The sequence below is a fragment of the Crocodylus porosus genome, unplaced genomic scaffold, assembly GCF_001723895.1.
Source record: "Crocodylus porosus isolate Cpor-Errol unplaced genomic scaffold, CroPor_comp1, whole genome shotgun sequence".
Lineage (NCBI taxonomy): Eukaryota > Metazoa > Chordata > Crocodylia > Crocodylidae > Crocodylus > Crocodylus porosus.
The window spans coordinates 12,144,561-12,166,980 of NW_017728910.1; the positions used below are offsets into that span (position 1 = coordinate 12,144,561).

Genomic DNA, 22,420 nt, shown 5'->3' on the forward strand with positions numbered 1-22,420 from the left:
AAACACTGGGTATATGGATATTTTATAATCTCTTTATAACACTGAACCTTTATTGGAAATTAAACTGCTTTTCAAATGACAGAAGTATAAGAAATTCAGGTATTTTATCAGTTAAACTACACTGTTGGGATACTGGAACACCCATAGTTCTTTGCAGGAAAGTCACACAACCACCATAATTACCAGGCATCAGTGTAAGTTCCTTTCCAAAGCAAAAGGTCTCTCTATCTCCCTCTTTCATTTCACTTTCTGAGATCAAATTAAGAAAATCATCTTGTCGAGGTGCACAGTTTCAAGTCCCTTATCAGGAAACTGCAGAAAGGTTCTTTTTTCCCCTTACCTGCTTGAAGACTGAATTGTAAAGCACACAAGTAACAGCTTTCCCATGACTTGTGAACCTTCTATTGGTTTCCTGCTTCATTTCCAACACCATCAATTGGTTATTAAATGAGATGAAGAGCCGTCCATGAGCTTCATTAAAATAAAGGGTGGCCTGGAATTCCAGACTCTTTGGGAAGGAGCCAGCAACTCTCTGGATGCACAGCTGATGCTGAATGTCCCAGATCCTTAACACCTGTGTGCATAATGATAAAGAAATCATACTTTATCTCCATTTTTTGCTTCAGGCAGCATTGCAAAGATTAGGTTTCTCAGGGCTAGCTGTGCCTTGCTTTGTTTATCCTCATTAACATTTACCATCAAATAGAAGCCACAAAGAGAAGGCATCTCCTGTTAATTTATTCTGTAAAGGTCTTGGCAACGAGCATTTTCTTTTACTATTATTATTTGTATAATAACTAAGGTCAGGCCTCATTTGTGCTATTCATTGCACAAGCACATAATAAGAGAGAGTTCCTAGTTTACCAAGGGTGAAGGAGACATAGAGAAACATCTGGGCCAGGGTGGCAAAGCAGAACTAGAACCTGCAGAGGGGTAGCAAGTTCACTCAGTGCTCGCAGGGGGTGGGGGGTATGCCAACCACTGTAAACTATGAGACAGTGATGGGGATGCGAGGGGAAGGGATCTCTTATCTGCCCACGCTCTCTGCACACTGACTGCAGCTGCTACCGCTGCTATGGCTATAGCAGCATCAGCTCCACAGAAGCAGGCTTATGGTGTGGGCTCTCTAGGAGTTGCACCTGGTGCCCCATCTGTTCTCCCCCACCTCCCAGATGCACTGTTGGGCATAGGGCTGTGCCCTCTGTGACAAAATCTCCCCAGGGGAGTGCCATTCCACTTGCCTCACTCATCCCCTGCCCTGCAAATACACTGCTGGCAGTGGGGCAGTGCTGCCTGGTTCCTATGGCTGAGCAGTGCAGCACTTCCTCTGCTGTGGCAAAGACTCCCAGAGGGTATTCTGGTGCCCCTTCATAGTAGGCACCTAGGTTGGTGCACCCCCAGTTAAGCTACTGAGAACGCAGGCCTGAATCTAAATCTATTGTCTGTCTCTTTTTGTACCCAGAGCCTGATTCTCCTCACATACATCTTCCTAATGTAATGCTATTGCTTCACTGCTTTGTACAGAAACAAATGAGAGGATAACTAAAGCCTATCTATCTATCCAAACATCCCTTTCATTTACCCATGGGAAAACAATGGGTGACCAGAATAGCTAGCACAATGTCAAAACATCAGTCTATTACTGTACCTACTTCTCTTACAGATTTGGAAATATTACAGGTGAGCCTTATCTCCAATAACACAAGTTAGGGACAGGTCAGATAAAAATCTCTCTCATCATATTGTATGAGCATTGATACAAAAGACTCATATGTTATGGAAATGCCATGGCCTGTTGTGCACATAAATAAATAGGTAATTTTTAAGCCATTATGTATGTGGTAGACTGTAAAGATGCATAATAAACACAGCTGTAACTGCTATAGATAGTGTGAAATTGCCCATTCTAGAGGGAGAAAAAGGAAACAATTTTTTACTTTTCTTGACGGCATGAAACTGAGATATATCAATAGCTGGCTGCAGGCAAGTCATTGCTTTGCAAACTACTACATACGCTACTGTCAGTGTACCTTCCTTGATGCCCTCCACTAGCCTCATCTTTCTGCAATGGAGCTCTCACAAGAATCAGAGACAAGTAATTGTGACTAGCACTCATCCAGAACTCTGGCCACTGAACAACAGTTGCAAGTACACCCAAAGTCATTTATCCATTGAAGGCCTTAAGCCTTTCTCATCTGTTTCAAAACCCTGTTCTGCCTACCCCCATACAACTGGTGCCCCTGTTATTATTTTCTCTGAAAGCTTGCTTACAGCAGCAGGACTCTGGCAGAGATGGGTAAGTAGGCCTGGTAGGCAAAAGTGTTTAAGTGGGTGTTTACAGGAGCATGGAGGAGGATGAGCTGATATGGAGCAATAGGGCCTGCAGAATCCCACTCTAGTAAGTCGTGGTTGAGATCCTGAATATTTCCATGATGAAGCTGCTCTGAGGAACAGAGCTTCTGTATTCAGGGCACAGACCTTCAAAGGTGCCTCCGTCCTGGTTAGATACACAATTGATTTCAATAAAAGTTAGGCTTCAAATACAAGTGAGACACAGAACAACCTTTGAGGATCTGGGCCTATATCTGTGAATCTACAACAACTATCCAGAAAATAGCAATGAAGCACATGTGAATTTGTACTTATTTAAAACAAGTCCATCCTTGGACAAATTGTCTTATCAGTACAAAGTATGGCACATTCAGTAACTCCTGTCATTTATCTCAGGCTGTCAAAATCATGCCTTCTAAAAAGGTGGCTTTTATCCTCTATGTTCCCCTTTCACTCCTCGTTATATCAGAAGGCAAAGGTTCTGGTTTCTACTGCCAAGAAATCAGAGAATATTCTTAAGAGTAGAGGGATGTGTTCTTTATTGTTAAGGCAGAGGCACTTAGATTACCATGCATTTATCAAAGTGAAATTCTAATATAATAAAAGGCAGAGTGTGTTGGGGGGGTGCGTGCGTGCACACATGCAGCCAGGGGCAGAGTGAGTAGGTGGGTATGGATGTGCAGCCAGAGGCAGTGGGTGGGTGGGTGTGGCTGTGCAGCCAGAGGCAGAATGGGTGGGTGGTGGGTGTGCAGCCAGGGGCAGTGTGTGGGTCTAGGTGGGCATGTGTGTGTACCCAGGGGCAGAGTGTGTGTGTGTGTGTGTGTGTGTGTGTGTGTGTGTAATTCCCACATGCACACCCCACCATCACATGCACCCACACTCCCCTCCATTGCCACATACACAGACTGCCACAAACCCCATATCCACCCACACCCCACATATCTACACACATCCACATGCTCCTTCACCCCACATACCCATACATCCACAGTCCCCACAAACCTATACCCCCCCCCCGCAATATACAAGAGTAAGACTTCATTTTAAGCTGTTGTGCAATCACCTCTATGTACACTACACAAACACATGTAAATTGGGACAAAAATATTTTTTTTAAATCAAATTAATGAATACTGTAGATGTTGCCTTTTTAGAATATAATTTGGTATTTTTCTGGTTCCGAGATGGCAAAACCCCTTGCTGAAAGGAGTACTTCTGGGGGCAAGGGGAGGGACTTCTGATGGCAAAGATCAGGGGTTAGGGGGCAGGACTTCGGTCACGAGATGGTGACCAGGCAATGGGGCACCTACTAAGGGGTGGAGCTACCCATGCGGCCCTTGACAGCTTGCCAAAACTTGGGAAGTGGCCCTCCACCCAAAATAATTGCCCACCCCTGGTTTACATGGCTGGCCGCAAAGGGTGAGTGGGGAGAGGGGCATGTAAGCTGTCCCTGAAACACTCCATCATTCATGATGGGCAATTGGCTAGTAGATTAATACTAATGTGAAAAACAACATCGTGCCCTATGCTGTGTAACATAATATTTTAGCAATGATGGAAGAAACACAATGTTAACATTGCTACTGGAAGATACCGAGTAGTCTTTAATGCTGATGCTGGCTGCAGCATTCATCTCGGGTTTTGAACAGATCTTTCCTGGCCTTTCTAGTGAAAAGATTAGATCACAATCACAATCTCCAGTTAGAAGTAACAGATGGGAAAATAAACTATCGCATTCACCATGGGCCAGATTTTGAGGCATGCTTGGCACCTGCAATGGAACCAGACTTTTAGAAGTCATCGGTATTGAGCTTATTTGAAAATCTGACTGAAGATGTCACAATAGGAGCTCCTGAGTGTGGAGGATCATTGAAATGGGAGCCAAGCCTTTTTTGAATACCTGCCCTGTAGATCTAAAGGAGTCTTGCCAAATAAAGACTACTTTACCTTGTCCTTTGAGAAGCTAAAAAGCTGCTTTCGTTCAGTAATGAACTGGACAGCTATTATAGCGGCAGAATGGCCTTGTAGAACTCCAGCAGGTTTGGATGTGACATAAGGGTTCCAGAGACAAACTTGGTGATTAATTCCAGCAGTAGCTATTCAAGACCACAAAGCAAAATAGATTAAAATCAAGAGGATTTTTAAAGGGGATTTTATTTTCATTAATAATAAAGAAACTGTACCACATCTTTGACAAACACAGTGATGACATCTTTGATAAATGAGAATGTGTTTATGTTTCCAGTGAATATGTTATCAGTAGTGACTACAGTGGTTAACAGTGCATAACGGCTTCCTTTCCAGTCCCCAGTCTTTGGTTACTCATCACTTCCCTAAACTTTTGTTTTCTAAGCAAAAATTTCTCTTGTACTTTTTCCAAAGCTTATTTGTCTCTTACCATCATAAACCAGCATCATAAATAATTACACAAAAAGCAAGGCGAGTCAGCCATTTGCTGTTATAAATGGGAAAGAAAATGCCCATGCAACATGCAGCACAGAATACTAGACCTTCTATTGGTCTCATCCGATACATTAAAGGGAACAAACTACTTATTTTTAACATACCAATTAAGTTGAGTCGGGAGTGGAAGTCAAAAGCATTAACTCCCCGGGCAATGTTGAAGGATGTAGTTGTAAGATGGGGCTTTAATTTCTCTCTCCAAGCCAGCACCAGTGTATTAATATTACTGGTTGTACTGGAAATAAAGGCATCTAAAGAGGAGCTGTATGCAACTAAAAGATAAGAGAAAACACTTGATTTCTTATAACACAACCCAATCAGAGCCAGTTGCATAAGAAAACAGGAATTTGAAATCTCAGCTACAGTGTAATACAAAGTCTGTGGAAATCTCTATGTTGAAATTACCATTGACTCGGGGTCCAAAGCAGCTCACAGCTTAATCCTGAAAGATGAAGAGCTCTCTGGCCACTGGCCACAACTACTCCTATGCTTAAGTGCATAGTTGGATTGTGACGCAAGCTCACAGCATATAGTAAGGAAGCAGTTCATAGAGCACCAGGACTTATATAGACAATGGGATTTAATCCTACAAGATAGTCTATCACTTCCAGGACTTCAGTAGGATTTAATAATACTCAGGATACTATAGCTGGAGAAGAAAGAAATCTAATTTGGCAATATATATTGCACCATTCTCTTTACATAACGAAGCCTTGATTATTTTTTTCGGTACAGAGACTTAAGGAACACTGTATACTACTAGCCAGCCATCTGATAATCCTTTATGAATTACAGAGGTGTGTCTGTAATTCAGGATCTGAGTTCAACAGGGATTTTTCAATTTAAAATTGATGCCACAATTTTGCCCAGTGCTACCAAGCTAGTTATTCTTCATTCTGTAAAACAACACTGAGATTTAATGTTTACAATATGCGGTAATTATTCCAATACAAATATATGGTTACTCTACAGTAATTACTGAAGGACTTAAAGAATAACTATCAAGGAAATTACTTTGTTATTCTTCTGCTTTAATTTCAAATGTTGTTGTAATTCTTGTCCCTATGGTCCATCCAGACAAGACAAATGGGAAATTTAAAAAACTCAGGATGTTGCTCTGGGACTGGAATCTGTAGGTTACAAGTGACATTTATAGGAATAAGATGTTGTGTGTTTCAGAAGCCTGGTAATTTGCACAGTTTGTTACAAAGACATAAACTCGTTCCTGACTAAATTGTACTGTAAGTCAAGCTCCTCGGAGAAACGTCTGACTAAAAGGTGATGTTAAAGTAATTTCCATAACATCAAAGTATGTGACAAATTAAAATGTTCAGCTGCAAGGAGAAGGAGAAAAGGGGCAGATTGAGATAAAAAGAAAGTTTCTTTATCTTAATGCTCAAACATCAGTTGGAGTGCAAACAACACAAATATTGCCATGATGATATCTGAATCTCTATTGAAAATGTCACTTTATTTCCCAGTGTTTTGCAATAGCTAGCTGTATTCATGCAAAATGCTTTTTAAAATATTCTTTGTGTAAGTGATCCTCTGCAGGTGCAGATCAGCACAGAGCTCCATTGATTTCAGTGAAGTTATAACAATGTACACCACAGGAGGATTTGGCCTCACAGTCTTCTTATCACAAGCATAATGAATAACAACTTCACTCCATTCATACATATGGAACATCCCAAGATTACCTACAGATGCAATCGGAAAAGTTAAGAATGGGGAAGACCTATTGGATTCACAGGCTCCTAAACATTCAGAATACAGTCCTACAGAAGAAAGACTATCAGATGTTAAAACCGATAGCTGCATTTCATCCTCAATGACGTGCCTTTGCTTAAGGAACACATCTACTTATAGGAAATGTTCTCATCTCAGTAGTGCTGGATTAAGCTCTATGGCTTCTCATGTTCTGTATGACAGCCAGCCAAAGGCACGGTCACAGTGGAACCGGCAAATTTAGAAGTAAGAAACCCCATGGAATCGTCACTTGAGATTTGCCTGGTCATAGACAACAGGCAGATTTCTATGGGTTTCCTTTTCGCAGTAAGAACAACAAGCGGCGTGACAGTTAGGTGTCTTTCTCCTCAGGCAGTCACAGTCCACCTCTGGTCTGCAAAAGCCAGGGAGAGAGAGGTGTTCCTGAATTTTTAATGCGTGAACTACTGTTTTGGGAAAGGACCTGCCATGATAAGCAAGCATTCCCTGACTCTTACTTCAGTCCAGACCATGTATCTACACAAAACTACATTATAATCACAGAGGAGCCTGTGATGTAGCAGAGCAGCAGCGGGATGTAGCAGATTTCCCCTCTCTGCAGCTCTCTGGATCAGTTAAGGATAGTGGCCTGCCATTTAGCCCCTCTCTATATGGAAGAGTAGAAAGGAACATACAGTCTACTTTTCAATGCCTACCACTTTCCTCAGTAAAGTATTTCCTAGTATTCCCCTTTGTTCTGTTTTCTACAGTTCAAACTGCCCCTTGTCCTGTTGTATATACCACCAAATACTGAATATGCTATTAGTTTATTTTCTTTCCTGTATTTAATTTCTCTATTTAGCAGGAGCCTCAACAAATAAAAAACATTCCTTTCAAATAAGAAAGATTATAACATCTCTGGCCTTTCCTCTAGCACATACCATATTTTGAGGGCCACATTTGAGACCAAGAAGGAGATTTGCAAAGGCAAATATGCACCTAATTTACATTAAGGAGTTAGGCACTTAACAGCTATTCAACAGTTATTCAGGCTTTAATGTTCTGCGCTCATCCCCTGACCTCCCACTCTGTGTGACTTCCGCTGCTTTAGGTCTGAGGAATAGTGACCCTAGAAGTTAAGTTCTCAGTAATAACCTCACCTGTTGCACATAAAACTGCTTCCCTTTACAATTACTTCCAGCCATTTTCTGAAAATACTGTGCTTCACTACCTACATAAATAACTCTTTATCTCTGATATCCTATGCAGGGAATGACAGATCTTTTCTGCAAACAGTAGCAGACAAGAAAACCTATCACTTTTCTTTCAAGTTCTCACATGAGCTGTACAAATTCCTTTTGAACCATCCCATACGCTCTGTGTGTCTGTTATCCTGATTTCTCACATACTGACTAAAGTCCTTTCCCTGCATTTTGAGTTTAGTAGTCTATTCTTTCCCTCAAATACTAAACTGTAGCTTTGGCAGGCAAATAAATATCCTGTATTCTCTGTCCTCTAAGTGACATTGACTGTCTATAAAGCATTTTATCAAGATCTCAGGTACTGTCTCTTTTTCACAAGCTATGCCATCTCTTCTATCACTTCTCCCTTAAATTTAACACTTTCATGTTCTCAGAGATCAATAATCAGGGGAAATTCACGCTTATTTAGAATGGCTTATGTACCATTTAAGTCATCCAAATACAGTGTGACACATCTGATAGTTTGTTCTTGAGCTAGTCCTCTGCACACAGATGAACATCAGCATAAACTATGGTAAGAAGGGTCTGATCCCATACCCATAAGTCAATAGGATCCTCTACATTAATATCAGTAGGCTTGATCAGGGATTCGAGGTAGTAAGACTTCAGCCAAATAACAGTTCAGCTTTGAACTGCAAAAACTGACACAATCTCAGTAAAACAAAGGCAGGCCCAGCAAAGGCTATACAAATGAGGTTTTATGAAGTACTACCAGAGGCTGAAAGAATCAAATGTGAGAAATTTCAGAATACAGCATCTTTGTGGTGGTGATTTGTACACAACGGGCACATCTACTCATGCCCCTGACTGCACATTTAGTACTTGCTTTAGTCCTGAATGACTGTGCAGTACCCGCCAGTACTGTGCAGTCCCAGCAGCACACAGTTATTTTTAGATGCTACATCTATAGAAGAGAACTACAGCAATGTTGCTCATTGCTACTGCAACGTAGTGTCGACATCATGGTTTGTGCCTGCTGATGCTACATCGCCGTAGCAACAAGCTATATCAATGTAGCTCATCGCTATGGTGCCATACTGTCTCATGTAGACGCTCTGAAGGGGTTGTATCAAAAAGAAATGGGAATAATTACGTGGGGTACATCAGTCAAGTCAAGATCTGGAGCAGCTGTAAACAGGAAAAATAAAAGATTAATAAGACAAAAAAAGGTAAGTCCTAAGCGGTAACCAACTATGCGATGGAATGGTAAACACTAGTGCTGTTTGTTGGATTGAGATAGTACAGTTGATCCTGAAGAACCATGAAACTGCTCAGCTTTCTGAGAGGTGCCAGAACTCAGGCAACTCTCAAGATTTAGTTCTACAGATATACTGGTTCAATGCAATAGTTCAGCACAGAAGAGGTAAGGAGCAAGGACATAGAGTCATGTACAGGTTCTGTCACAAGTCATAATGAAGACTAATCTAGTTTTACCATTTAAAAGGGCAGGGCAAGACAGGAGAGTCCTTTAACTTGTGCTGGGAACTGGTCTAGATGACCCAGGCTAGGAGTCAGGGGTTGAACTGATTTGAAATCTTTTAGCTACTTTTTGGTAGTAGTAGCTAGACATTTATCACCCGTCTTTGGTTCAACTAAAAGCAGCAGGGACCCCATGTCAAAGATGAACTGGGATAAATCTATTACCTTGATTGAGTGCCAGTGCAACCTATCACAGTGTGATTCTGTAGGCTACGGACAGACATTCAAAAAGCCTGAGTAAGAGTTGCTTCAGTCTTTGCAGGTTAGTCTAACCTGGCTAGGCTAAATCAGTTTTGTAACCAGACAGACATCCCAGAAATGCAAGCACATGCCTGCAATGGCTCAGGCTAGAAGCTGGGGGTTCTACAGCATGCCTCCCTTCCCTTCCACAGGGCTGAGCTGACAGGGTTGTGGCCAACCCATGGCAGGACACTGTGATTAGGGAGCCGCCCGCCCGTGATAACAGAGCATTTATCAGCTCTGTTACCAGCATTTAACACCACATCAAAAAACAAAGCCTCACTCATTACAAGCTCTTCTTAAACAGCTTTTTCCAAAGGAAGGAATGCAGGGACATTACCGCTTCAGCTCTTGATTACCTCCAAAAAGCCCTAAGCAGGCACTGTCCTCTCTGCCTTACACAGTGTTAGCTAGCATACCACATGCTGGCTACAGTTTGTGCTGTGGGGGAGAGGAGGAAGGGATCACTGCTTAAGCAGCGAGTGATAAAAGGAGGAGGTGAGGGGGGCATAGGGAAGCCAGCAGACCCTGCTGTGCCTGCAAGTCTCTGTCAGAGCTCCAGCCAGGGAGCAGAGGGGAAGAGCCAGTTCTGCTGTGGAGCAGAGACCCCCACCTAGCCCAGAGAGCATGCCGGGATGCCATGGATATCTGGTTTAGCTTAAACCAGCAAAGGGTCTGGGACAGACATTGCATAAACCAGTTTGACCCAAATCAGTTAAGTCTGATACTACATTCAACGAAATTTATCTCAAACTGGCTTCAGCCATTTTCAAATTGGTTTATGTGTACTGAGCATCTGTTCTGTTACAGGTTTAAACCAGTTTGTCATCACTTAAACCAGTTTATGTGTAATGTCTGTCCCTAACTATAGAGTCTCAGGTTCTTCTGGACATAATAAGCATTATGCTGCATAACTATTTGTTTTCGCAGTATAAGAAAAATGAAATATTACTGCCCACAATATAAAATAAACTCACTTTAATGGGAACCATTTAGAACTAGATCAGAATGTCAGAATGTCATATCATTTTACAGCCTTCACACTAAATGCTGAATGCATGCAGCACTCTAGAAGGGTATCCATTATAATAGCACTTTGATTACTTTGATTTATCTTTTGTGCTTCACACATCCCAAGTTAATAAAACCTGTCCTAAATGTCTCATTTGAAGTTACTTAGATTGGTACACAAGCACATTTCTCACTTCCCTAGCAGCTGTGTACAGTTACAAAACAGAACATGCTTTCCTCTATAAGCCCAATTATGGCATTTGGGATAACTAGGCGCAGGATAGCCAATGGGATGGTCAAAAAAAAAGCATCTGGGAGAACCTAGTTCATTATCATCTCCACACTATGCTGTACTAGCCAGGAGCCCTTAGGCCCACTCCAAATCGCTAGTACATAGCAGGGACAAGACTGTAATTGTGTCTTCTCCCTGCCTTCTTTATAGTGATGTCTGACCCCAGCGGCACACGAAGCAGCAATTCCTGTACTCCAAGTGCAGGCCACATTTATCACTTGTTCTGTCTGACACAACAGGAAGAGAAAGGAAAGAAAGAACATAAACCTATAATAAAATAAACAGAAACTGCATGCACCCACTAATCCCAGTAGCTAATAGAGTTATCTAGTAATAAACAGTTTTTCAGTTACTATGTTTTTAAAAATGTACTTTGAAATGTATGCATTTTATAATAAATGAACAAATTTCAGCTGCTTTTCTTGTGATGGATACAAGATCCAGACACTTTGACTGGAGTCAATTTGCCCTTGGTTCCCTTATCTGATCTCTTAAGAAACTGTAGTCAGGGACTCCTCCTATTACCAAGTTTTTGACCCCTTCTTCCTAGATCAGTATCAAGCCCAAGAGGCCCATTTGGCCCATCAGCTCTAATTTAGTTTGCTGTTTTCCAAACGGTCTCCCTCACACTACTAGCAATGCCTAATGAACCCAAATCTGGGCTCTCGTTGTAAGGATGTGCAGGTGAAATGAAACCTAACAGATCTCTGACATGACAGTTTTGGGGCTGGAATGCATGGGGAGGCCCAAGAAAACCCTCTGAGCTATGAATAGTCTAACAAAACCCCTACCAGCAAGTCTCAGAAAATACTGCTATTCATTTTCTGAAGTCCCATTGGGACAGATAATGAACCCCTGAAACAGCAGCTCCTTCACTCACTAGCACGGACTTTGTGCTACTTACTTCACTGGTGTCCTATATGCGCCACTAGTATCCAGTTTTTAAAAAGCTGAGGTAGATCTGACACTACCTCGTTTAGGGTATTTTTGCTGGTGCTCCTGTTAAATCTGACTACACATCAATAGAAAAATTCTGGCCCTGCTGAACTCAATGGGAACTTTGATGCTCATTTCCCCAGGCCCAGGACTTCCCATACGCTTGGCAGGAGTCTCTAGCTAGTCCCAAATAATTTTCCAGGTAAACTCGGTCTACCACCCCCAAGTACAAGCTACATCTCAGAAGTACTCATACTTCCCCAGCATTCCTAGTCCAACTGCTAATCAGCAATTTCCCTCCCATCCTTTAAGGTGCTTAGCCCAAATTGTCTCAGAAGCACCTAATTAACTTATAGCTGGCAGTGTCTCCTTGAACTTCTCCTGCTGACTTGGGTTGTTGCTTGGCCAAGCCACCTCTTCAGGCAGTGCTGGGGCAAGTCTGCAGGATCTCATTTAGAGGGTGCCACAAACCCTGTATCACAAACGTTTTGACAACAAATATGAACATTTTTTTAAAGAGAAAAATCAAGTTAAAGTTGCATGCATGGTGGCAAACATCTGTTTCCTCCTGCATAGCTTGAGAATTTGGGGAGAAGATGAATCAAATATAGCAGAAGGAAATCACTGGGAAAATAATTCACCCAGAATTAGTGACACTCATTACTATTATAGATACAGCATGAGTTTCCTGGCTGGATTCCCTAGACAAGCAATTAACAATAGCTTCTAGGCACTCATGGGCATTTACCACTGAATACATTCCATGGGACTTTTTAGGCTTTCACTTTTGTTCAGATTCAGTACCTTGCTTAACCCAGTCCTTATAATGAATTTTATGCTTTAATGTATAGCAGCATTTGTGATACCCAGAGACCAGCTCCTGCCAGCTGATGGTCACTGTTGCTTCCTCTCCTTCAGGGGAACTAGCTGGTCGTTCAAACAAGGAGATCAAAGCAGTGGTGAAAGCAATGGCCTGAACCTATGAGAGAAAACAACAACAAAAAAGGATTGTCAACCCTGAAATATCAAAATAGCTAAATGAATCGTATTTCGACCTTGTTATAAATTCCAGTATTTCAGTTTCAGTATTGCTATGGATATTCACTTTAATGAGACTGAAGAGATGTCTTTAGGAGGAGAGATGAAGAGAACTTCATGTGTATAGTTTGGCTATGTGACAAATAAAAGGATGACAGAGTCTAAGGGTGAAATTACACGTTACAATTAGACCATGTGAACAGCATTTATAGTTTAAGGCTGCCTGTATGTGTGCTCATTCTAATTAGGACACCCCAGCGTTGCTTCACTGTCCCGTGAATTAAACACCTGCATTTTTAAAAATGGTTATGAGGGCGCTTGATCGAAACCATGTCAAATTAGCTTTAGATAAAGTGTCCCAACGCCATTTTAAAATGTGCAGGGGTTTAATACACCTGATGGTGAGCTGTTTTAATTAAAGTGACTGTCTGGGAACCACTCTAATTAAAACATATCCACCCACCCACCCTTGAGCAAGTGCATAGGGAGCCTCAATGATCATCAGTTAGGAATCATTAGTGAGAGATAGGGGCATTGTTTTACATGGAAGTGCTGCCGTGCTAGGTGCTTTGAAAAGCACCCAGCACTGCATCGCTTGCAGTTGTATAAGCAGCGAAATGTGCATTGGCATGCATAAAATGGCAGCAGTTCGCTTTTGAACTAAAACAGACAGAAGGTGTTTTAGTTCAAAAGCGCACCGTTGCCATTCTCTCCCAGCTGACACACATTTCGCCGCTTATACAACTGCAAACGAAACAGTGCTGGGCGCATCAGCTTGTGTGCAGAGCAGACTCGATTAATCAAGTCTGCTCCAATGCACCGGACCTCTGGTGCATCCCGGCACAAACGTGCATGTGTATAAATGCCCTAAGTGCCCAAAGATATGCCACTTCAGGTGAGGATTACCTTTGAACTGTGCTACCTAGCTTAAGTTAAGTTAACTTCTGGCTATTCACCTGAGATAAAACCTCCAATTTGTAGCCCTCCAGTATACCAAGAGGCACTGTTCACAGGAGGACTAGCTCTCAGCAAAAACTCTATAGCTCTGTTGCTGGACAGCTAGGCAAGTGAGTGGGGAAGGAGTACATGGGGAGGGAGGGAAAAGGTGTGAAGGGGGGCAAGCGAAAGAGGGAGCAGAAATGGAGGGTGGAACAAGAAAGATGGCAGGGAGAGGGGCAGCTGCCAGACCCCACCCCCTCTCCATTCTGGATCACCCCCCTACTGCCCAGATTGCCTCCTCTGCCTCCCCACTTGCCCTCTCTGCCACCCCCATCAGCCCCTCCACCCTCAGATCATTGCCTGCCTCCCCCGCCAGGAATGGTGGCAGCTGGGGTGGAGGTCCCCTTTCCTGCCTGCTCCCAGGCTCCCTCCAACCCATGTCACTCTCTTGTATCCAGATCCATCCCCCACTGGACTATACAGCCGCCTGGCAGTTCCCCGCAGGTGAAGAGGAGGCATGGAGCTGCCAGAAGCTGTGGGGCCTGGAGGGGAACTATCAGGCACACCCATAGCTGCTGGGCAGGTCCCTGGCCCCTCACCCTCTCCCACTCCCTCTTCTTCCATGGGGAGCTGCTGGGCCCACACAACAAACTCCTGCAGCAGCCCAGAAGCTCTCCACCTACCTGCTCCCCACTCCCTCTTCTTTCCCTCTAGTCCTGTACTCCCTTCCTTCATGAATCAGAAGGAAGTAAATTTATAGGGTGGAAAAGAACTAGTTAGGGTGAGATGAGGCTTATAGAGGCTCTGGGTAATAGGATGCATTTGGGAAAATTCATTCTGAAAATCAGGAAACCCTAATAGTGAGACCACAGACTTATTTCAAGGAAGGGCGGAAGCCACATTGCTGAACAACGCAAAACTATCCATCTTGGAGAAAATAATTCTACACTGGCAAAAGAATGGGCTAAATGACCTGAGAGATCTTATCCATCTGCCTTCTCTAAAATTTTAGGGTATAGCTATTTATTTTCATTTGCCTTTGCATTTGTATAATCTGTTCCACTGATTTTTTTCTCTATACTGCTGTTCAGTTTGACATATTAAAAATTAGACTGCTTTCTGATTTTATCAGACTTTCACCGTCAATTTCTACAACTCAGAAAGAAAAAGAAAAAGGTGAAAACTCAATAACTGCCTCTAACTTGATAACTATCAAAGTGTAATTATAGCACTATGATTTGATTCCACAGCTTAAGAGAGCCATGAGCAGAGAAACAGAGAATCCTTTGTGCTAGCTCTTTAGTCATTATACTTGCCTGTCCAGAGATATCACCAAATGTTAAAATGGCTTCATTTCCATCATGAGGATTGTACCAATAGTCCATACACAGTACCGTTCCTTGCAGGCCGTATAGCCTGTACTGACAAGAGAATCCTTGCTTAGAATTCAGATCATAGAAGCAGATCTCTTTGCTTGTGAAGGCAATGGCTATCTAGAAGAAGGGAAGAATTAGAAAGTTGCTAGATTAGCACTTTAAAAAATCCTGTATTATAAAAGACTATACATACATTTTTGTGAACTGGGCAGAGCTTTGGAGTCATGAGTTCAAACGCTGCTCTGGGCTCCTACCAACGGCTATAAAATGGATTCCTCAAAGGTAACTGGATGTGATGCTAGCTACACCACTCCCTAGTGCAGGGGTAGGCAACATTTTTAGGGTGGAGTGCCAAAAAAACCCACAATGTCCACCTTGGAAGGTGCTGGAGTGCCAACATGCTGGAGCCGGGAACAGCTGTTTGCAGCCTCCAGGCTGCAGCCGGCCCACGGAGCCCAGCCTGCTTGCAGCAGGGCTTGCAGCCTCCCAGCTGCCTGCCGGAAGCAGTCTGGGCTCCGTGGTTGGCAGCATCTGCTTAGAGCCCGGGCTGGCGGTGGTGTGCCGAGCAAAATGGCCTTGAGTGCCATGCTCGGCATGCGTGCCAGGGGTTGCTGACCCCTGCCCTAGCGTATTGTTGGCAACAAAACCTGCTGTGCCGTTACCACCTTAGCTGCTATGCTTGAGAGGGGACTTGATTTTGTGAACTGGTCATCATTATATCCAGGCAAACATAAAATAAACAAGAATGACAGTGGGGGTGGAGCGAGGGAGGATGAGTGCAGCTTTTCTTTTTATATTCTAGTAATCAGATCTGCTGGAAGAAATGTTCCCTCCAAGAGCAAGTTTCATATTTATAATCACAAGCATTAAGATGATGAAATCCTGACACTGGCTGTTACTCTTTTCCTATCAGGTAGGAAAAACCTCCTGGAAAATGTTCAGAGTGGAAACTGCCTCTAAGTAAAATGATGTACTCTAGTTATACATGCCACTGCACTCACTGAACACAGCATCAGCAAGGACTGTACCCCACTACACAACCTGTTTCCAGTTAAAACAGCTTACATTTTTTTAATGTCAAATAGTCACAGTGTCCTGCAGGTAAGGGAGCACAGGAACAAGGTTTATTTGTCAAAATAACCTGGTGAATTTTTTCCTTTTAAATAACATTTATGTGGGAGATGTGGATGACGTGTTCTGACAATGTATTGACAGAAAAGCAGGCCAGTCTTCAAGGAAATAATTTTAATTTACTGAATGTGATCTGTCCATCTCTACTTAAAATTAGTTAAAACTAGTTAATATGAGCTAAAATACTTAAGCCCTGACTTTGTAGCAAAAAAAAGGTATGTCCAGGTAGCCAGAACTCTGCCCTCAAGGATGAGGCTCGAAAATTACTTTTTCTTTTTATGGAAAACGTTGGAGGATGAGAGGATGTGAATTTTCCTGTAGACTGAAAAGTTCATAAAGATTTTGATATAGAATTCCTGAAATCCTTTTGAAATGAATTGAAAACTTCTGCAGTTTTACGGGTGGTAGTATTCTATTTCTAGTCAAGGAAGCATTGATATGGTTGTACAATGCACCAGAAGAAGGGATTCTTCATCTGGAATAATGCATTCAATTCTGGTCACCCATTTTAAAGAAAGGAAACTTAAAAATGGAACAAGTGCAAAGAAGAGCTACTAGGATGATGAGGAGAATGAGTCTATCTTGCAAAAGGAGTCTAAAAGAACTGGGGTTAGCTAGCTTATGAAAACAAAGCCTAAGGGGGAATATAATTGCTCTTTATATGTTGAGGGGTTAAATCCCAAAGAGAGACAAGAGCCATTTATGCTAAAAGAGAACACTGGCACAAGAACAAGTAGCTATAAACTGCCCATAAGTATATTTAGGCTGGAAATTACAAGATGTCTAACTTTTAAAGCGGTACGGTTCTGGAATAGCCTTCCAATAGGGCCAGAGGGGGAGGAAAAACTAGCTTTAATATGGAGCTTGGTCAGGTTGTTAAAATGATTGTCATGTGATCTGTTTTACTGCAAAAGACTGGAAGGGACCTCCCATCCAGTACTGTCCCCTGTATTCTTGGGCAGCCTTTTCTCCAAAAGCATCCTCAAGAAAATCCATTCTGGTTCTTCTTGCACACCGCAGACATGACGCATCCAATGAAGCAAGAACCTAAAACCTGTCCCAGAAAGAGAGAGAGACAAGAGTGTCCCCAGTGTAAAATCTGCAAAGTAAAATATGATCAAATGACCCTAGGAGTTGGACTGTGCCTCACAACACAAAAGAAGGATAGAAAACCCAAAGGTCCTTGCCAATTTGACCTACGGCAGGGGAAAATTCCTTCCTTACCCCAAATGTGCTGATCAACCACTTCCCCATTTCTTTCTGCAGCCTGTGTCAGGTATTTCAGAGAAAGGCAGTGAAACTGAAAAAAGGTATATATATAATGCATTTAAGGGAAGTGGAAAAAAATGTTCCAACTTGTGGCCAGCAAAACTCTGAAGCCCAGGCATGTCTCGCATGCAAACAACCTGAGCAGATCAGGAGGCTGTAAATGGGGATGTTCCTTCCACTCCTAATTTTCTGCATTCTGATGACAGGTATTTGTTTCGGATGATGAATTGCTTTGTTCTGATGCTGAAATACTTTGTTTTGATAATGTCAAAACACTAGAAGATGTAACATATAATTTTATATGTTAATAACATGAATCAAAATAAAACTAATTGAAATAATAAAACCGAAAGGCTCAATTAATCACTTGGCAGAAGGATTATACATATATGAGAGAGATTCAGTGGTCTCAGTTCAGCATGTTATTGAAGTAAAAGAGAAGGCTTTATACCTTGCTTACATTTGCCAGTGAAACCACTGTTGTCACCCACAGGTCTTTCAGCTTGACTTCTTCTGTAGTAATCTGCAGAGTTCTCTGTAGCTTTAAGTTCTCTCCCCAGACTCCCAGCAAACCATTCCTACTCGCAGTCAGGTAACAGCTGGAGCCTTTCAAATAAGTAATGTTTTGTATAGTATCTTTGTGGACAGGTGAAAGAAGTCGGAGGTTCTTCCACTGTGGAATGACTGTTGAATTCATTCGCTCATCTTTCTCATAAAAGCTTAGCAGCATGAATGAGGCCATTTTGTCCCAGTCAATGAAACCATTTTGAGCCAAATCTACTTTATCAAACAGCTCACCAAATTCTTCCTTAGTACTGTGTCCGACTGCTGCAGCCATTTGCTCTGTGAACATTTCTCTAGTCATGACCGCTGTCCCGTTCGATCCTGGAGACTTCTAAAAGGACACATAGTGAGAAAACAATATTGCATTTGCAGCTCCTGCTAATAGATGGTTTTCCTAAAGGGCAAACCTAATCTCACTGGTAGCGTCTACCGGTACATTCAGTCTGTAATAATGAATCGCATGGTTCTCAGGACCACTGCACGCTCTCCTCATGAACAGAGGACAAAATAAAGTAGTGAGTGTGAATAAAGTTGTAGAGGAGTGAGGTGACAGTACATTTTCCATGACCCAGTCACCTGAATATGATGACCAAAAAATGTGATAATTAGTAGCAGTTTTAAAGGTGAGGTGTTTGCAGCTGTGGACACCCAAGATCATAAACCCAGTTTGGACGGCCGATCAAAGAGTTGTCAAATGCTGATTTTTGGTTGCTGGGCTAGAATTAATGTGTTTCACTTTGGCTAGAAACTTCTGTGTCTTATTACTTATCTCCTGAGTTGTTCATCACAATCTTCATATTTTTACCGATTCCTTAAATTTTCTCTTACTAACAAATTAAGTGTGCTCAGATGATAAAAAAGAGTGGAGCTATTAATTCAGTGCAGATTTGCTGTTGCAAATTAGTTACCAAAAAAAGCTAGCAAGTGCTGACACTCTAGTTTTTATATTAAATAAAGAGATGAAAGACTGAAAAAAATAAAGTGTAGTTCCATGATAACTCTGTGGCAAAATCAGGCTTAATTAATTTTCATATTTACCTCCCATTAGTAATTCATTTGATCTCTTTCATTATTCCATGCTCCACATTAATGAAACAATATTCTAAAATGCAAATTCGTAGTGTTTGAACTGTAACTATAATGTCATTCTTTTTTTATGAAAACAGGGGTCTCCAGTTTTTAAAGTGCCTTTATGGCCTTATTTTTTAAGAAATGAAGAACCCACAATTCAGAGTAAAGCCTAAAGGAGCAGAGGTATGAGAATAATTGATATTTTGGGGCAATGGCTAACTCTACACCAATTTTCAGTGAAGTGAAATGACATGCACAAAATGAAACTTTCAATTTGCCTTCAATGAAATGTTTCATTCTACCCAAAATATCTTTTCTGTTGTTGAGTTTTTAATCATTTTTTAAAAATGAGCTCAAGCTACTTTTCTAAATGTTTTGTAACATTGTTTAGAAGCAATGTAGCATTGTTTTGATACTGAGTTGAAAGGTTTCATTTAAATATGTTGAATCAAGTGTTTGGATTTTTCAGATTTTTTCCCCCACATTTTTGCCCCCAAACAGTTCCCAAATTCAGCACACGTTCACCAAGTTTCACTTGACCAAAAACTGTATTTTTCAGTTTACAATATAATTATCAAACACATTTCGCTCAACCCTAATTGGGGTGACTCTCACCCAAAACTTGGACTTATGAAGAGCGTCAGACTACAGACAGTGATAGTGATAGTGATAGTGATGTCTGTGGGATAGACAGTCACTCACTAGAGCTGGGCTCTGGGGAATCTTAATGGGATACCTAACAACCTGCACAGTGCAAACTATGAGCTTGAGGACAATGGATTTCAGAGGCTTTCAGGTGAAACACTCCATATTTCACTCTGAGTCCCTGGAGCGATCACATCTCCAGCATCATACATTTACATGCTAATGCAATACTAATACAAGAGCTAATTTAACATTTTCCCACCAGGCTGTTTTTAGCATCAATATTGCTATGTAAATGAGACAGTTATCTTCTGGGATCTGTTTAGCATTTCAACCATTTGGTGTCGAGTCGTTGCGAAGTTAAAACAGGATGGGAGGAAAAACATTGCCCTTCTTTTAGCCTGGGACACTCCAAATATAGCCACCCCTGCATACAAACAGAGGACTTAAGTATTTAATTGCTCAATTGAGAGAGAAACACTATTAACAGATATTTGGCCCATGCATCATTTATTTAAGAAGTATTAGAAACTGATTTTGAAAAAGAGTCTTACTTCAAATGTGGTTCATTTAAATGGACTGGCTCCTAGATCCTAGTTCTGCAGCAGAGGGACATGTTTAACTGTGAGCACACGAGTAGTAGTGTGAGGAAAGTTAGGCATCCCTCAAGATGGTCACAGAATTTGGGGCCTTAATTAGAAAAGGTTGTTTGCAGCTAAAGTGAGTCTCCTGTACTCCCTCTATTGCTGCTACCTTCTTCCCTTTGCCTGTCTTCTGATTCTGCGCTTCTCTAGTTAACTCAGGTCTACTACAAAATATTTTTTTAATAAATACGTACAGCAGAATCACTGCCAGCTACTGTGAACAGCCTCTCAAGCAGAAGATTAGATATGTTGTTCCAACACAGACACATCAGTTTATCTTACTCCCCCACTCTCTTCACTTCCCAGTGAACATGGTATGCTAGAAGAGATTGTGAAGAGGCAGAGTGTGTGATTAGACTGCAGCTTGAGGGAAGGTTTGGGTTTTTTTTTTCCTTCTCTCCTTTTCACATCAGTGGTTTGTTTCACGTTAAAGTTTTAAAAATATATTATTTGGGGTTAGTTTTCTGTGTCAGGCTCCAAGCTAATGCAGTCTTTCCAGTGTGACTGGAGGCAAACTGTGGATTTCTTTTTCTTAGAAGGCAGGCTGGTTTATTAACAGACAGCATAGTCCAGTGGATAGAACGGGGACTGAAGAACCTGGCTTAGCCAATGACTCTGGGCAAGCCACTTTGCCTTTTGCCCTCTGTCTGTCTTGTTATTTATATTGTAAGGTCTCGACAACATATATTTATACAGGAACTACCACACGAGGGCTATAATTGCAATTAGCTCCTTGGGGTGCTACCATACTATGAATAAGAGTAGGAAGTGTCTATATACTTTGCAATTAACAGTTGAGACCCAGAGACCACAAATACATTATTTTTCATAAATAGTGAGAGCTCATATCATATTCTTGAAGAAAATGAACTTCTAGAGAAAAAGAGAAATGAGACTCAATTGCAGAGAAAAACATTTTGGTCAAGAGGCTTTTATTAGTGAAAAGAACCTGAAGCTCAGAAGCAGGAGTCAAGCCTCGTAGCTGTTATAAGCACACCAATCTTGTGCAGGTAAGGTCCCAGATATGCTTCTAGCTTCTTTATTGTGCAAAAAAGCCTCAAGCACTATAAAGAAACCCAAAAGGTCCCAGTGCCAGCTGCAAGGGAATTCCCATGGAGCAGGCGCTGTGGAAGACAGCTGGGAGGCTTCAAGCAAGGCTGGCAGCAGTTTGGACACAACAAGAGTAAAGGAGCGGGGTGAAGAACTGCAGATATTTCGACAGTTTTGTGACTCATAGACAGGGACTAGGGCTGTGTGAGACAGCACTGTTTCATTTTGACTTCCATTTCGACGGGACAGCATTTCGTTTCGAGTTTCGTTTAGTTTCAAAATTGCTGTTCGGTTTCGTTTTGTCTGTTTCACTGTTTCAATGTTTTTCCCACAGGTTATCATTGGGAAGCATGAAATTGCCTATACCTTTGTCATTGTTTGGCAGATTTGGATGAACATAGCAGGGATGGTAGCCCCTTCTGGGGGCATGAAGCCTGCCAAGTTTCAAGGAGATAGGTGCAGGGGTTTCTGGGAAACTGCACCTCAAACTTTTCAGAGCAAAACTTGCAGTGTGAGAATGTGTGTGTGTTAAGGCACAGCAGGGTGAAAACAGCAGGCATGGTAGCCCCTGCTGAGGCCATGAATCCTGCCAGGTTTCCAGGAGATAGGTGCAGGGGTTTCTGGGAAACTGCACCTCATGGTGCTGACAAGCAAAACTCATGACGTAAGTGACAGTGTGTGTTTGCCATCCCTCCCCCAGAGCACTGGGATTGGAAGGGACCTCAGGGAAGGATCACAGTCAATGGCCAGCCACACAGTCAGTATGAGAGCAGTCCTTCCTCCCTCTTCCCCTCCCTCTCCTTACTTTCTGTTTCCCTGCAGGGAAGCCCAGTTCAGTTTTAAATTCGAAACGTGTTTTGACTGCCCTCGTTTCATTTTGAGGCTGTTTCAAAGCCCTTTATTTCATTTCAATTTTACTATTTTGAGCTCGAAATGAGTTGAAACAGCATCAAAATGAAACAGCTGGCAACA

The 22,420-nt window shown here is 42.0% G+C and overlaps 1 protein-coding gene across 1 annotated transcript in view; it reads right to left on the reverse strand.

The window, feature by feature from the left end:
• WDR49 (WD repeat domain 49) overlaps window positions 1-22,420 on the reverse strand; it is a 70,194-nt gene that overhangs the window by 35,685 nt on the left and 12,089 nt on the right. The window contains exons 3-8 of the mRNA XM_019532686.1: window positions 17,926-18,369; window positions 15,015-15,191; window positions 12,526-12,700; window positions 4,899-5,066; window positions 4,279-4,427; window positions 341-574 (exon numbers count right to left, since the gene is read on the reverse strand). Coding sequence (XP_019388231.1) covers window positions 341-574; window positions 4,279-4,427; window positions 4,899-5,066; window positions 12,526-12,700; window positions 15,015-15,191; window positions 17,926-18,369 — 1,347 coding nt within the window. The remainder of the gene's footprint in view (window positions 1-340; window positions 575-4,278; window positions 4,428-4,898; window positions 5,067-12,525; window positions 12,701-15,014; window positions 15,192-17,925; window positions 18,370-22,420) is intronic.